At 43.2% G+C, this 15,826-nt stretch overlaps 1 protein-coding gene across 1 annotated transcript in view; it reads left to right on the forward strand.

The window, feature by feature from the left end:
- Positions 1 to 15,826, forward strand: part of CNGB3 (cyclic nucleotide gated channel subunit beta 3) — a 65,183-nt gene that overhangs the window by 22,121 nt on the left and 27,236 nt on the right. The window contains exon 6 of the mRNA XM_060278193.1: positions 13,617 to 13,768. Within this exon, the coding sequence (XP_060134176.1) occupies positions 13,617 to 13,768 (152 nt within the window). The remainder of the gene's footprint in view (positions 1 to 13,616; positions 13,769 to 15,826) is intronic.

The raw sequence follows: 15,826 nt of genomic DNA on the forward strand, positions 1-15,826 counted from the left end.
TTAGTTATAAAAGATGGGTTTGGACCAGGGAGTTGCTTCATTTATATCCCACCTCTTTGCCTGGCATGATAGCAGGCCTCCAAGGTGGCTGCCAGTAAGCAAGTATACACAATGTGGTTGTTGTTTTTTTAAAGTCACTGCCAAATGAATGGAAGTTTGAGAGCGGATGGGTGGGTGATTTGAAAAGTCCGCTCTCCAGGCCTCAGATGCTGTTGTTGCTTCTGCTCCTGCTGCCACAAATCCAATAGCTACCCAAATGTGTTTTGGTTCCCTGCTTGCCATTCATAATGCATCACTTTCCAGAAGGTCCATTATGGAGAGATTTGCTCTTTTTTTCGTTTTCTAGTGTATCACCTCTGGATGGAGAAGCCAATTTGTTATCCTGTCAAATGACTCACTTAGCTTCTGACAGACAGGGTGCTCACCCCAGAATATTCCTCACAGTCCATTAGCAAGAGAAATTACCCATTTTGGGGGGCTTTCCATCTCAGTACTTTCTCATGTTTAAATATACAAAATACATTGTGATTGATATTAGCAATGGTAGAGAGGCATAGCCCCCGTTTGTCTGGCCACATCTAACTGTCATGTCTAAAAGCAGTGGGCATATATGAATGGCTGATGATGCCGAATAACTGAATGATGATCGAGCAGCATAAATCCTTTAATGCCAGCTTCCTAATGATTTGAATCAGGATTCACTTTTGAGTCTCGCCTGTCTATCAGTATGTTCTTCCTCATCTCTGCTTCTTCCTTTAATAACAGTGCAATGGCTATTCCGATTAGTAGCTTTGCAGGACAGTAATAATTTTGTCTTTGGCATCCTGCGTGTGATGAGATGAGGGTGTCATATATGGAATCTCTTCAGAGTAGGAACAGTAAGATCAGCATATCTATATATACAGGAATGTGAATCCTTAATAACAGGGGATCAAGAAAAATATAACCATCTCTATTGTAACGGTTTTCAAGATTGCTCTGAGGTTACAGCCCTATCTTGGGCACGTTCACTGACAAATGTTTAAGCTTTTGGGAAATAAATAAATAAGAGAAATGCACGTAAACATGGTGTAGAATTCCATCATTGGTGGGGGAGGAAACCCCTGTCATTTTGCTTGTTTCCTTGCTTAATTCAGGAAAACAAAGCCTTCACTTATTAATAATTTAATTTGATGATTCATTCACTTTTCCTGATATGAATTCATACTAGCACATAAGGAATAGAAAAATACAATACAAGCAAGCAAACATCGATAGATTCCAATGTTGAGCTACAAAACTCAGAGCTGACATTCTCATTTAACGACAATTGGTGTAGACTTATTGATTGTGGCCATCTGTGCAATGGGTCTTCTGCTACTTTATCTGTATGTTGTAAATATCTGAAGTGAAACGGCAAGAGAACTCAGATTTACAACTCACGAGTGTTGTTTTCTCTTTAATGCATGCAGAAAGTAGACCACAGAAGTGTTGTGGAGCAGAAATGCGGTTGGTTCTTTATTGTAAATAAATAATATTGTAAACCCAAATCCCCTTGTTGGGTAAATAAAGATGTTTGCAGACATCTATATTTATTTGGAATGTCCCCTTTATAGTATCGTTATACTTTATTATTGTTATTGTATTTATATCCTGTTCTTCCTCAAAGAAGTTCAGGATGGCACACAGAGTCCCCCAGAACCCATTTTACCCTTCCAATAACCCTGTGAGGCAGTGTAGGCTGAAAGAGGCTGTGTCTTGAGGTCACCCAGAAAATGTATGGATGCATAGAAGAAACTCAGAATTGATCAGCTAGGTAGGAACATGGAAACACGGGAAGCTGCATTGCATCGAGACAGACTATTGGCCCATTTAGCCCACTGCTGTCTACACTGACCATAGCTGCCAAGTCTCCCGTTTTTCACGGGAAACCCCCGTATTTTAAACCATTTCCCGCTAGCAGCCCAGATTCGGAAAAATCCCGTAAATCCCCCGGATTTCCTACCTGTGGGAGGCTCAATTTTGGGCCCTGGCGCCACCCGATTTCCGGTGCCCAGACATGGGTAGCGCGGCACCGGAAGTCGCTTCTATGCATGTCCGGACATGCGTGGAAGCGACTGCCGGTGCCGCACCACTGCTGATCCCGCATTTTTCAGTGGGAGACTTGGCAGCTATGACACTGACTGACAGCAGCTCTCAAGGTTTCAGACAGGGGTTATTCCTATCCCTACCTGGAGATGTCAGGTGTTGAACTTGGGACCGTTTGCATGTAAAGCAGAGTCCTCACTACTGAGCGAAAAAACCCGCCCCGCCCCCGCAATGAAGCACATAAATAGCCTATTAAAATAAGTTCCTTGTCTCTGCTACACAGTGAATATAGAAAAAAGTCAGACAGAGACCCGTCGCTGTCCTCGAACCATTGTCCTCCTGTATTTCCCCTGTGTTTCTTCTGTCTTTTCTCAGTCTGACCTTTTCCCTCTCTTTTTTTAGAAGAACAGAGAATTGCTACAATCTCTGCCTGTATTGACAGCCATGCTGCTGCTCTTCCATCTTTCTAAAATGTCAGGATTTCGTGGGCAGCTCGGCACACTTTTTTCAACAAACTTAAAATGCCAGCCTCCCCGCTCCTCTCCCCTGCCCTCGCACACAAACACACTGAATCCAGATTTACCTACTTCAGGAAAATATCCCTTTAAGTCAGAGCAATGAAAACCTGTTGGCAGCAACCCATTTGCGCTATCTGGATGACTTCCTTAACCCCTATCTGGGAGCACCCTTTACGGGCAATTCCACTTGCAGTAGAAGCAATGATATATATCCCTAGGAGCTGCCTGTGTGTATATACGTGTGAGAAGTGTGGACCATGGATCACACAGGCAACCAGCAGGCCATAATACATACATGGTGGGCAGCACGCAGCTCACACCTTTCAAGGGTCCCCATTTTCCAGAAGCCATCCCAGTTTCTGATTTGATCCCAGAATGCCCTGCTTTTCCTTAAAAATGTAAAGGGACCCCTGACCATTAGGTCCAGTCGTGACCGACTCTGGGGTTGTGCGCTCATCTCGCATTATTGGCCGAGGGAGCCGGCGTATAGCTTCCAGGTCATGTGGCCAGCATGACTAAGCCGCTTCTGGCAAACCAGAGCAGCACATGGAAACGCCGTTTACCTTCCCGCTATAGCGGTTCCTATTTATCTACTTGCATTTTGATGTGCTTTCGAACTGCTAGGTTGGCAGGAGCTGGGACCGAGGAACGGGAGCTCACCCTGTCACAGGGATTCGAACCGCCGACCTTCTAATCAGCAAGCCCTAGGCTCAGTGGTTTAGTCCACAGCGCCACCTGGGCTTTTCCTTAGGATGTCCTTATTTCCATTGGAGATATGTTGGAGATTATGTTAGGATGTCCCTGTATTCATTGGAGGGTATGGAGTTATGCGACCCCCGAGCCAAGGAGATAAGTAACTATATAACCTTTAGAAGACATTGGAAGATCGCCCTGTATAGGGACTTTTTTAAAGTTCAATGTTTTATCGTGCTTTTATATATGTTGGAAGCTGCCCAAAGTGTCTGGGCCAACCCAGTCAGATGTGTGGGGCATAAATATTATTATTAGTATTAGTATTATTATATAGGACGTCCCTAGTTTCATTGGACACCATGCCAAGTTGGTGGTCTAACTACTTTAGCGAACAACGCTGAAGGCAAATACATCATAGATAAGGAACAATGGCAGTTATTTTGGGATAGGAGCCATTAGTCCAGGCATCCCCAAACTTCGGCCCTCCAGATGTTTTGGGCTACAATTCCCATCTTCCCCGACCACTGGTCCTGTTAGCTAGGGATCATGGGAGTTGTAGGCCAAAACATCTGGAGGGCCGCAGTTTGGGGATGCCTGCATTAGTCCACTAATGCATTAGTCCATTGCTGTCCACTATCGAAATATGCTGAAAGCAGAGTAGGAGGAGGAGATAGTTTTTGAATCTGTTTCAAAGTATACAAAGCATGGGAGAGGAAGAAAGTCACCACATCAGTGAGGTAATTTTAAAATCCATCTGCGGGATTAGCTAGAGTGATGGCATAGCCAGCTATTACCTCAGCAAGGAAGAGGTTGAACAGCCTACACAAGCTGACCATATGTCCTGACTTATTCAATCACAGAGGAATTATATAGCATAAATGGAACAGGCATAAAAACTTTACATGCATCATTACTTCTCTTTTTCAGCTGTGTACTGTCTCTTATTAACACAGCCTTTGGCCCGAGAGCTTTCAAATTCCACAATTGGTGGACATTTTTTATTTTTTTGGTAATGTTCATTTCTTCATGGAAAAAAATAGTATTTGTCTTTACGGAGTTACACCCTTAACGAGATAGAGGATTTCAGATTCTTCACCCCACACAGATTTTCTGTATATCTGAGCCAAAATTAGTATCACCCATGCAAGCCAAATTACCAAGTGAAGAGGTGAGAGAATTTGGGGGGGGCAGTCTTGAAAATGTTAAACCTTCAGTATTCCACAATTTTTCATATTACAGGAATCAGGGTTTTTGGATGCTTTTTTATTTCCTTTTTTCCAAAACAACAACAACAACATTTCAGGTCATCATATTTTTTAAATACATAGGGCATAGATAAAATTATAATAACAACCAACTCTTTTCAGCCCAGAACCCTACAATTTGGTTTAAGATTTTTTGTCTGGAAGCTGCCGTTATCTCTCTTTGAATTATTAGGACCTTCCAAGCATGTGAAGCAATAAGCTGCCTCTACTAATTATTCCTGAAAGGCTCATTAAAGGTGTTTCAGACTGAACAAGGTTAATCATCCATTAATAGAAAAAAAACCATGTGACATAGCTCCTCTGGATTTCTGTTAAATAAAAGTTTAATTGATTGGGTATATGTTCTTCACACTTTCTCATACCTTGTTCATGTCACAAAACTAGTAATTAAAATAAAATATTATTCAGAGTTTAATTGGATACCTGAGTTGCAGAAGTGTATGCATTGCATAGCCATGGAGTTGCTTTCATTCCTTAGCTCTATAATGAAGATTAAAAGATTCTCAATCTGTTGTGACAGCCTAACTAAGACAACCAGGAAGAAAATCTCCATGACAAACCTTTTGGTGCAGCAGAAGAAATATCTGGCTGAATACATGCATTCAGCGGACTTGAACTATGGCTAAAAGCTGGCAGAGTCCATTCAATAGTCTTGTGGCACCTTAAAGACTATCACACTTAATTTATTTGTGGCATATGCTTTCATAGTCACACACTTTGTCTGGTGTGTGAAGCAATTGATCACCTAAATTAATAATAATAATAATAATAATAATAATTTATTTATAGCCCGTCCATCTGGCTGGGTCTCCCCAGCCACTTTGGGCAGCTCCCAACAGAATATTAAAAAACACGATAAAACATCAAACATTTAAAACTTCCCTAAACAGGGCTGCCTTCAGGTCTCTTCTAAAAGTCAGATAGTTGTTTATTTCCTTGACATCTGATGGGAGGGCGTACCACAGGGCAGGCGCCACCACCGAGAAGGCCCTCTGCCTGGTTCCCTGTAACCTCACTTCTCGGAATGAGGGAACCGCCAGAAGACCCTTGGAGCTGGACCTCAGCGTCTGGGCAGAACGATGGGGGTGAATAGTAGGTAGGTATAAATTCCAAAAGACAAGCAGACAGATGGGTTCTTCCCCCTGCCCTCCAAAAAGCAGGTCAAAGAGCTAAACAATGGAACTGATAGCAGCTGTTCTGCATTTCTGTGCAATTACTACAAGATTAAATCAAATCATACTCATACATCATTCACTCCACTCAGGCACGCAAGAAGCGCCAGAGTTGAAGAACACATCCTAGTCAGGCAAAAACCATACCGTCCGACTTTTTCAGACCCATGCTCCCGAGAAAGTCATAGGACCCACACCTTGCTCTCACTCCCCAAAGAGCACTTTTTCAGGGGGCAAGAGCGCAGCGTGAGAGCATGCAAGATCACAGCACCCAAAATGGCCTCCGTGATCTCACGTGAAAAAACGAGGTGTCCTGTTTTCCCAGGGCACTTGGCAGGTATGCAAAAACATGTAAGGACGATGCAGAGCTGGTGAGGGGTGTGGCTTTGGAAAAGTCCTGAAGCCCTGCTAGAGAGGCTTGGGGGTGTCACATTAAGGCCCCCATGCCTGATCAACTGTGTCTTGGCCACCCATGTCCAATACTGTATTATTACTTCTTATGTGCTATGTAGTAAATAGCAGTATTGGCTTAAGGGCAGTTTTGATCAAGAAAGCAGTGTGGAAGGAAGAAAGGGTTTGCTTCTCTGTAGATATTAATGGTATATGCATCTGATGAAAGGGGGTGTGATGCTGCTACACCCCTTATACCACAATCAGTTTGTTCAGATTTAAAAAGCACTGCCAGACTCTGTTGTTTGGGGCAACTGACCGAGTCTCAGGAATGTATGAGTCTCAGGAATGTATACCTGATACTATATTTGGATAATGCTCGTCTCCTGCCTGTACTTTTTCCCACAAGGCACCAGGTGTCTCAAACCTGGAACTCTAGCAGTAGAACCCAGTCATCTTGTTCTACTTGTTCAGCTTGCTAGTGGAAGGACCGTCTAACCTCATCTCTGCTGCTCTGTGGCATCACCACCACAGATGAATGAGAGGTGGCTGTGCTACTGTTAGCATAGCAGGGATCAGCTGACACAAGGGGCTGATAGGCTTCCACCTGGTTCTATGAAACTGCTGTCTTTGCTCATCCAACCACCTGCCCTGTCTCTAACCTCTTTGAGTTAATGGACAATCTGTGATCAGAGCTTGAAGGATGTGGCTCACCAGCAACTTCATAAACCTTCTAGGTTTCCCACCAACCTGTTTGCCAAAAAGAGGGGAGCAAGACAACCATAATACATGGCTGAAGTGCTGCATTCATCTTGGTGGTCACAAGTTGTACAGACCTGTATTAGGAGACTCCTATTGATTTAGACAATGGCTTGGAAATAATGTGAAGATCTAAATGGTGATGTATAGTCTGATTTAGCATGCCTGCAATCTACTTATGCTCAAGAGTATCTATGATGTTGTTTAGGCTCATAATCGGAGCGACTAAACCAGCAATTAATTATGCTATTAATCACTGTGCTTGCATTAATTATAGCTCAGAGGAATTGCCTGGTAAAATGAAAGTCACATCCATCTAAATTCAGCCTACCTGCTGGAGCATGAAACAAGTTTCAAGATACCATATTAATTTTGTGATGCTTCAAAAAGGGAGGGAGAGAGAAAGGAAAAATGAACATGCTACCACCACTTTGTGGGCCTGTATTCAAACAAACTATAGGGATGTTCACATACATGCTCTAAGTGTGGATGGGGGAAGCGGCAGAGGAAGAGGAGTGTGGGGGGAGCGCACCGCCCCCGGCAGCGCGATCCCAGTGGGGTGGGTGTGCCATCGCGGCTGCCCCCAGCCTGCGTGGGGTGCCACGCCCCCAGGCCGCATGCCACGGCACTGTGGGCAGTGCGCCACACCCCCGGAATGTGCGCCAGCCCCGCCCCCTTGGGGCTGGGGCTTGCATGTGTCCCCTGTTCATCACCCACACTTTGAGCATTCAGACAAACTCCTGAACACACCTTTTGTCTCACTACCATCTGGATCCATCCTAGTGCAAATACTTCCAGCCTTATTCCACAAGTATACAGAGAGTACTCACATTGGTTCTATGATGTAGCTCAAGGTGGCATTCATAGTGTCCCCAGATAGTATTACATGCAGGCATTGCTCACAGCCATATTTGATACAGTTTCTATACCCTCTGTTTCCATTTAGCACTGTGTTCTGGAACCCATTAATTTGTTCTCCAAAGTACTCCCCTCTTCCTACTTTATAATAATAATAATAATAATAATTTATTATTTATACCCCGCCCATCTGGCCGGGTTCCCCCAGTTTGAAAAGTTTGTTCACACTCTGGTTCAACCTGCAAACTCAGACTGTTCAGAGTTCAAGTCTTAAGGCAGAAACCCGGATTCGCCACTTTTTTCTCAAGATATATAATTAAAAGACACTTCTAATACTTCTGCTTTTGGATTGTCTACTTTAGTGGATAGGGACGCGGGTGGCACTGTGGGTTAAACCACAGAGCCTAGGGCTTGTCGATCAGAAGGTTGGCGGTTCGAATCCCCATGACGGGGTGAGCTCCCAGTGCTTGGTCCCTGCTCCAGCCAACCTAGCAGTTCGAAAGCACGTCAAAGTGCAAGTAGATAAATAGGTGCCGCTACAGTGGGAAGGTAAACGGCATTTCTGTGTGCTGCTCTGGTTCACCAGAAGTGGCTTTGTCATGCTGGCCACATGACCTGGAAGCTGTACGCCGGCTCCCTTGGCCAATAATGCGAGATGAGCGCCGCAACCCCAGAGTCGGTCACATCTGGACCTAATGGTCAGGGTCCCTTTACCTTTACCTTTACTTCGGTGGATATAGTAAGACATGATGCCTGACAAGTGTAGGAAAGATGTACAATGCTCAACCTCCTTTATAATCACTAGCAGGGACTTCCCCAAAGACCGCCGTAAACAAGCAGAGATATAAGGGATCAGGATGTGCTTTAGCTGTCCTGGACCTAAGTCATCAAAAGCCTTGTAAATTAATACAAGAACATTGAAACTGGCCCAGCAGTGTAAACATGCATTTCTAAGTTTTGTTCACGAGCTGCTCCCCACACAAGGTGCACATCATTTTGCTTAGTGCCAGAAGATGCTAACACGTGCATCTTATTAGGAGATGACAAAAGAAGGGAGAGATAGGCAATGGAAAGACACAGAAGTGCGAGAGTAGAGGTCAGTAACCCAATAAGCATGGGATGATGTAACTATACACATGTATAGAATAACATTACCATCATCCTTCCCCGGCCTGGCCGAGACTGAGAAACCTTTTCTGCCAAATAGTGACAGAGTTTATGTTATGAACTGCACGCCCGAGCTAAAACTGGTTGAGCCCAGAAATCTCACATTTCTTTTGGAAGGATTATGGATTAGAGAAAAAATATTACACAAATGTACGTTATTGCGATACACTCATCCTGATCCATGACTCATTAAGGAGGCCCTTTGGCATTCAATATTGGATAGCCTCAATTTATTACAAATCAACAATCAAAACGGAAAATATGATGTTTGTTTACACTTGAACAACAGCCAGAAAATCCATCATGATATACTGCCTTAATGAGAATACGATTCCTTCACTTTGAGAAAAGGAAGGGGGAAGTGGACACACCATTTTAGACTCGCAGTTCTCAAAATGTGAGTCAGGAGTGACTGTTCTTACTAAGCCTGCTGCCCCCCCCCAATTGTGTCCTCGGAGCCCATTAGTGTGATTCAAGAGACCTGCTACTGTGCCCCAAGAGAGTAATTATACTGTGCCCCAAGAGAGTAATTATTTAAATAAATGAAGGTACTTAGAAACATACAAATTCATAACAAAAAATAAATTTTCCAAATGCCATATTGCAAGGAAATAAAATCCTATTTGGAAATAAAATCAGCATTGCCAGCTCTTGAAATAAAAAAATTCTGGTACATGGCTGGGGTCAGGTATTTGGTCTCCAGAGCAAGTCTAGGAGGGAGTGGATCCAAAGGGGAGAGCTTACCATTTTAGGTGTTACTTCTCCTATAATGTACAGAATACTAGGGAAATGCTGAAGGGAATAAATAGTTTAGCGGCAGGGATGGCTTTTCTCCTTGTTTTCTCAGCAGCAGGCCTGAAAGCAAACAAACAGGACCACCCCAGCTGACAGTCCTAAAGGAAGTCCTATTGGATGTCAATAGGGCTCACATCCAACTAAAAATGGCAATGTTCGGGCTGCCAACTTCAGTGCCTTTGGATCAGGATAGAAATGTGTACAAAAGGTTAATGTTTCCCATTTAAACTTTGTTAATTAAGTCATTAGTCTTATATAATTGTTTCATTAAACCATATAATTAATAACTGCATCTTTTAGGAGCAGGAGCTTCAGGCAAGTCGCATGACTCGCCCATCGGTAACACCGTGCTAGGAAGTACACATAGACTCAGCTTATCCATGGCACAAAGGGCAGAGAAGCCAGCTTGTTGTCCTGCTATTTCAATATAAAAGAAAGACAAGGAAAATAATGAGGAAAGAAAACAGTAATTAAACTCTTTTCTGTCAAGCTCATTAGTTAAGGGGTAGATTAAGAGGAAACTCATCAATAATTCCCCGATCACATTGTACAGGAACCAGTAAAAGAGACAAAAGCTATAACGATGCTTTTAAGTAATATTGCAAGGACCTTTGATGGGAAGAACTTGTTTGTGAGTAAGCATTACGGACGAAACCTGGCACAGGGAAGGGCATTGCTACAGCACAATATTGCACTTTTTTATTTGGCTTCCCACTGACTACTGAAAACCCTAACCTAAGCCAGCCAGCAGAAGTTACCCCTGTTCCCAACTCTGATCAGAAGGAATTTGACTTATATACCACCCTTTTTGGCATCTGGGTTCTGCTGGGTCATGTGACCAAGCTGAAAGGGGTTTGTAATACCTGTAGATCTCTCCTTACCTTGACCCAGCTACTCCCCAGAATGCCCCTTTTTTGGATTGAGCACCCACTTAGACAGGGAAGGGCAAGTGTAACCATACATGGAAGCCCAAGATCCATCAAATCCAAGCTCTCTCATCCAGGCAGGTCTTGGGTTTGGATTATGTGGTTAGTGTGGAAGGAGCTCAAGATCTATTCTGCATCTTCTGAAGATGTAGGTGAGAGAGAGGAAGGTTGAATGTTTTCCCCTTCTGGAAATTTGTGGGCGGGAAGATGTGCATTCTGTAGGCGTTATGGGCAGCACTCCCCCCCCCACTTAAAACATGTTTAGGGGTACTCTCATTTTGACTCAAGAAAATCACCATTTTATAGTTCAAATTGGGAAAAACAAATACAGTAAATTGACAAAAGTACAAAGATTCACAAATTGTTTAGGGGTATGTATACCCCTGCGTCCCCCCCAGAAAAAAAGCACTGGTTATGGGCATCTTTCCCCTTCAGACAAGACCCATAAAAGCAAGTAGAGAAATAGCCAGGTAAACAATTATCTGCATAAGCTTTGGGAAGGACAATCTGGTAGAGAAGACTAAGCCTGGTGCCCTTCCATAGCTTTCATGTAATAATGAACACAGTCACCTTTAGTTCAACATTTATGGTAGGGAAGTATATATTTTCCTAAGAATTTCAAACGCCAGAATAGCATTTATTCCCCAGCTGATCTCTCAAACTCTTTTACTCCTTTTTGAGTTTGGTTCTGTGGACCCTAGAGATTTTCTATTCTAAATATTTAGTTACTCATCCAAACTAACGCCAATCTATCATGTGTTTATGAATCCACCCATTTTCACATTACGTGTATTTTCTGTCTTCTCTTAAAACTACATTAACATGCTTTACAAATATTTAAATTAAACACAGGCTGCCTTTCACAGCTGAGTCTCAGCCCTGTTTTGCAGTTGCCCCGGTGGAATTCCTTTCACATCATTAGAGAATGGGGGTTAGGAAGAGGTGCAGCTTCAGTGCAAGCTGAGCACAAACTCATATATCCAGTCAATCTGAATATTCCATATAACTCTGAAGTCAGTTTCACAGAGAAAGGATTGGTTTTTTTGGTGTTTTCTTTTACAGAAGGGTTGTGTTTCTCCTCATCCAAGACACACCCCTAACAATCATGGTAGTGCCAGAACTGGACTATCAAACCAGCACCTCTCAGTTATGGGAAAAGTTAAGCTTATGTGTTTATTTGTGAAAGAGGGGTGTGTGTGTGTGTGTGCGTGCATGCGTGCGTGTGCGTGTGTGCAAGCACACACATTTCCTCCTCTCCAACCTGTCTCTTTTACACATCAGGCCAATTGTTGTGGACACAGAAGGGTCAAGGTGAATTGTGTGGTAGGGTGGGAGGCAAACATTTTCATCATATGCGAAATAAATACAGTAGAATAAATATCTGAAATAAATACAGTAGAGAGGTACTGATTCTCTAACTGCAAAGACCACCAGGGTTCTTCTAACTCTGCCCTGGGAGACCTGCTCCCACCCCACCTCCCACTCTAAATGTCAGCTCTCCACTCACCATAGTATTGTTTCCTGAGTCCTAAGACTGTTCTACAAGTTGTTGGCTACCTTTGCAGATTAAAGTTGTGCATTACGCCAATCTTAATTCCGTGCTGCACATTCCTGGATCCAAATTCATCCCTTTACCTTGCCTCCTCTCAGTTGCTCCAGGTACTTGCCTCCATTTCCATCTCACTTAACGCTCGTTCACACAATCCACTGTACACAGGTACAAGCCGTCTCTACACAGGTAAAAATAGCTGTGTGAAATAGATTACACATGTAGTTTTATACAGTTTATTTATTGTGCACACAGGTACACAAGACGGTGTGCTTGTTTGTTTGGCTTTAAAAAAATTAATCAAAATTAACATTTAACGCTCAACATGAAACATTGATGGCACACTACCAGCCCTTCCACTGACACATGAAGAAGGGGTGAAAAGAATAAATAAGCAGGAGGGGGAAATGGGGCAGCTGGACAGGGGTGGGAAGAGCTATCTGTACATTAAAAGCATATGTAGATGTCATGAATAGTTCCATATAAAGTCATATTTGGAAGAGACAATGCTCAAATGGGAACAATTGTTCATATATGTCATAAACAGTCCACCAAACAGCTGCGAAATCCTCAGTGTTCTGTGTTTCAACTTAATAATTTCAAGTGGTGGGCGAGCTTTTCCAGAATAGCAATGTAGACACTTGTACACTTGTTGAATGTTTAGTTACAGAGTCAGGAAGGGAGATGAAATATACTCAGAGTCGAGAGTGAATTTCATGCTCTTTATTCAGCTCATAGTCATCAAGGAGAAGAAGAGAAGAATGGCCCTTTTCCCAAAACCATCTGCTTATATACATTATTTACACAATATGGCTTGCATGATTGGCTACTTCAGGGCTACACCTGTGGGCCAACCAGTTTGTGGATTGACTTCTGCCAGCAGCCTGATTGGCTGCTCCTGCAGGCCAATCAGTTTGTGGATTGACTTCTGCCAGCAGCCTGATTGGCTGCTTCTGCAGGCCAATCAGGTTGCGGATTCACTTCCACCTAGAGTTGGATTGGGTGGCTCCTGCAGACCAATCAGACTGCTGATTCTGGATCCTATTGTTCTATGATTCAGCTCAGTACATAACAAGAGAAAAGCAGTGAAAGTTTAGGAGTGGGGCTGTCTGATCATAGCTGGAATGGGCTCCTTTTACTATTAAAAGCAAGGCATGCACAGAAACACACAATCTGTGCCTTATATGTGAACAGGATGAGCATGTGAATGATATCCCCCACCATCACATCAAATGTGGCCCCAAAGTTGCAAAGACTGGAATTTTCCAGCATCTGGTAGGCCACAATATATGGATGTTGTGCATGCCAGACCCACCGGACCACTGGTGGGTCAAGACAATGGCTCCACTACTCAAGACTGAGTTGGGGTGAAGTTCATCTGTCTTATTATTACTTGCCTTTAACTGTTTTTACTTTTCAAAGCACTGTTCTTCTTCTCTCTCTTCCCACATAAACAGGACAGAGGATAAGCGACCAGGAACCCCCATAAATGAATATGCTCAAACTCAGCTGCAAGAAATCATCAAGCAGATGCGAGAAAGGACAGCCACATATAAAGAAAAACTGAGTGACCCAGTTATCTCCTCTCCTGAGCCCAGTCCAACAGCAAGTAAGTTCATTTGTATAGTTGCAAACTTTCAGAACGTATTTTGTATAATCAACCTTCTACCTATATCTGTATTTGATTGTATTTTGTTCCTTTGCTATGGCTTGTGGCTGATGCAAATAAAGATTTTATCCGGGGTCCCCAAACTAAGGCCCGGGGGCCGGATACGGCCCAATCACCTTCTAAATCCGGCCCACGGACTGTCTGGGAATCAGCATGTTTTTACATGAGTAAAATGTGTCCTTTTATTTAAAATGCATCTCTGGGTTATTTGTGGGGCATAGGAATTCGTTCATATTTTTTTCCAAAATATAGTCCGGCCACCCACAAGGTCTGAGGGACAGTGGACCGGCCCCCTGCTGAAAAGGTTTGCTGACCCCTGTAATTATCTCTCTAAGTTCGTGGAAACAAACTGCAGCCTTGCCAACACTTCCACTTGTCCTTTGCCTAGAAGGCACAGGTCTGAGTGGTTTTTTCCTTTGCCCCATCACTTTCCCCTGGAAAACCTGATCTTTAGTGCTAAAGTGGAACAAACAGCAATCTGCAGAAAATTCAATTCCCATTTGTTCCGATTCAGTGTCAAAGATTGTGTTTCCCCGTGGGAAAGCAGTGGGGCAAAAGGAAAGGTGGATAAGCCCTGTACCACACCTACATGTGCTTGAATTATTCTTGAATGTAATAAACTGGCACTGTCATTCAAATCATGACACTGGTTTATGCTTCCTAAGCTGTATGGGTCAGCCCTAGACAGTGTGTGAACCAGGAAACCAAACATTAAGTCCAGAAACCCATGTTTTGAAAACTAACCAGTGCTTGACACCTGCTCTGTTTTTGCAACTCCAAGAAGAAATCAAAAACTGGAGATTCCTGAGTGAGTAAATTACACAACATTTGGGGCTTAAACATTATCTTCCAATTTTATTTTTAAGAGATACTGACATTGGCTGTAATACAGTAAGCCACAGCAAGATACACATCTCACCTGAAATCAATTAACCACTGTATTTAACAACTGTCAGAAGAAATCTGTATTTCTTACTAAGCACAATAGACAGAAGGAAGTGTATAGTTGGCACATTCTGCAGTTCATTGAGACTGCTGTCTGCTCTTAAGCTGAATGCAATAAACTGGACAAATGCAGTGGGGTGACTGAGATAACAGAAGCTTATCCATTTCCTTATGCTTGCCAAGAAAAGTAGAAATCAGAGAGATGAAATATCGATATTTCAGCTTTTTGTTCCTGCAACAGTACTCTTACACACTTTTTTTCTTCCCTAGATTTGGCAGTAGCAGACCGTGTGGTGGGGCAGCAGCATTTGCCTAATCACCAGTCAGTAGAGGGGGAAGCAGCAGCAAGGTTAGCACAGTGCAAATGCGCCAGCAGGTGCACTAGATGGTACTATTGGTGCACTTGCATTGTGTGAACCTCCCCGTTGTCATCCCCCCCACACCTCCTAGTAAGCAGCAGCCATGCATCATGCTGCCTCACTTGATTTCTGTCTCTCTTCCTTTCAGGGACACCTACAGCAGAAATTAAGATACCTTGTGTTTATTAAGTTAATAGAGCAGGAGGGAGTCTACCTTGCTGGCCTGGCCCCACCCCCAATATGAACCAACTCCATCCCTTGGACCTCTGCACATTTGACAAAGGTCTTAAGGGGGAGCCTAGACATCTACAATTCACATGATGAGTTTAATGCCCAATTCATTTGATGCTTTTCCTGGGGGCGAGGGGTGCTGGCTTATTTTCATCAACATGTTTTGAATCAGCACACAATAGCCAATCATGTGATTAGGTCTGGCATACTCTTCACACCCCGATTAACAATCAGATGCCAAATGTTTTGTAACTTTTTATATCCAGAGCTGGTCTTACCATAAATGAACACAAAGCCGTTGATTTGAAGAATGAATTCCAGGAGGGAACCTACTTTCTAGCCTCATGTCTTATTCAAACTGGCAACCCTGTACAGAATGCAGTGCTATTTTTTTTCTAGGAAAAGAGGTGCCAGAACTCACCATGAACTCTTCCCTTTTTCTCTTATAATGGCAATGGTGCCC

Source organism: Zootoca vivipara, chromosome 8, assembly GCF_963506605.1.
Source record: "Zootoca vivipara chromosome 8, rZooViv1.1, whole genome shotgun sequence".
Lineage (NCBI taxonomy): Eukaryota > Metazoa > Chordata > Lepidosauria > Squamata > Lacertidae > Zootoca > Zootoca vivipara.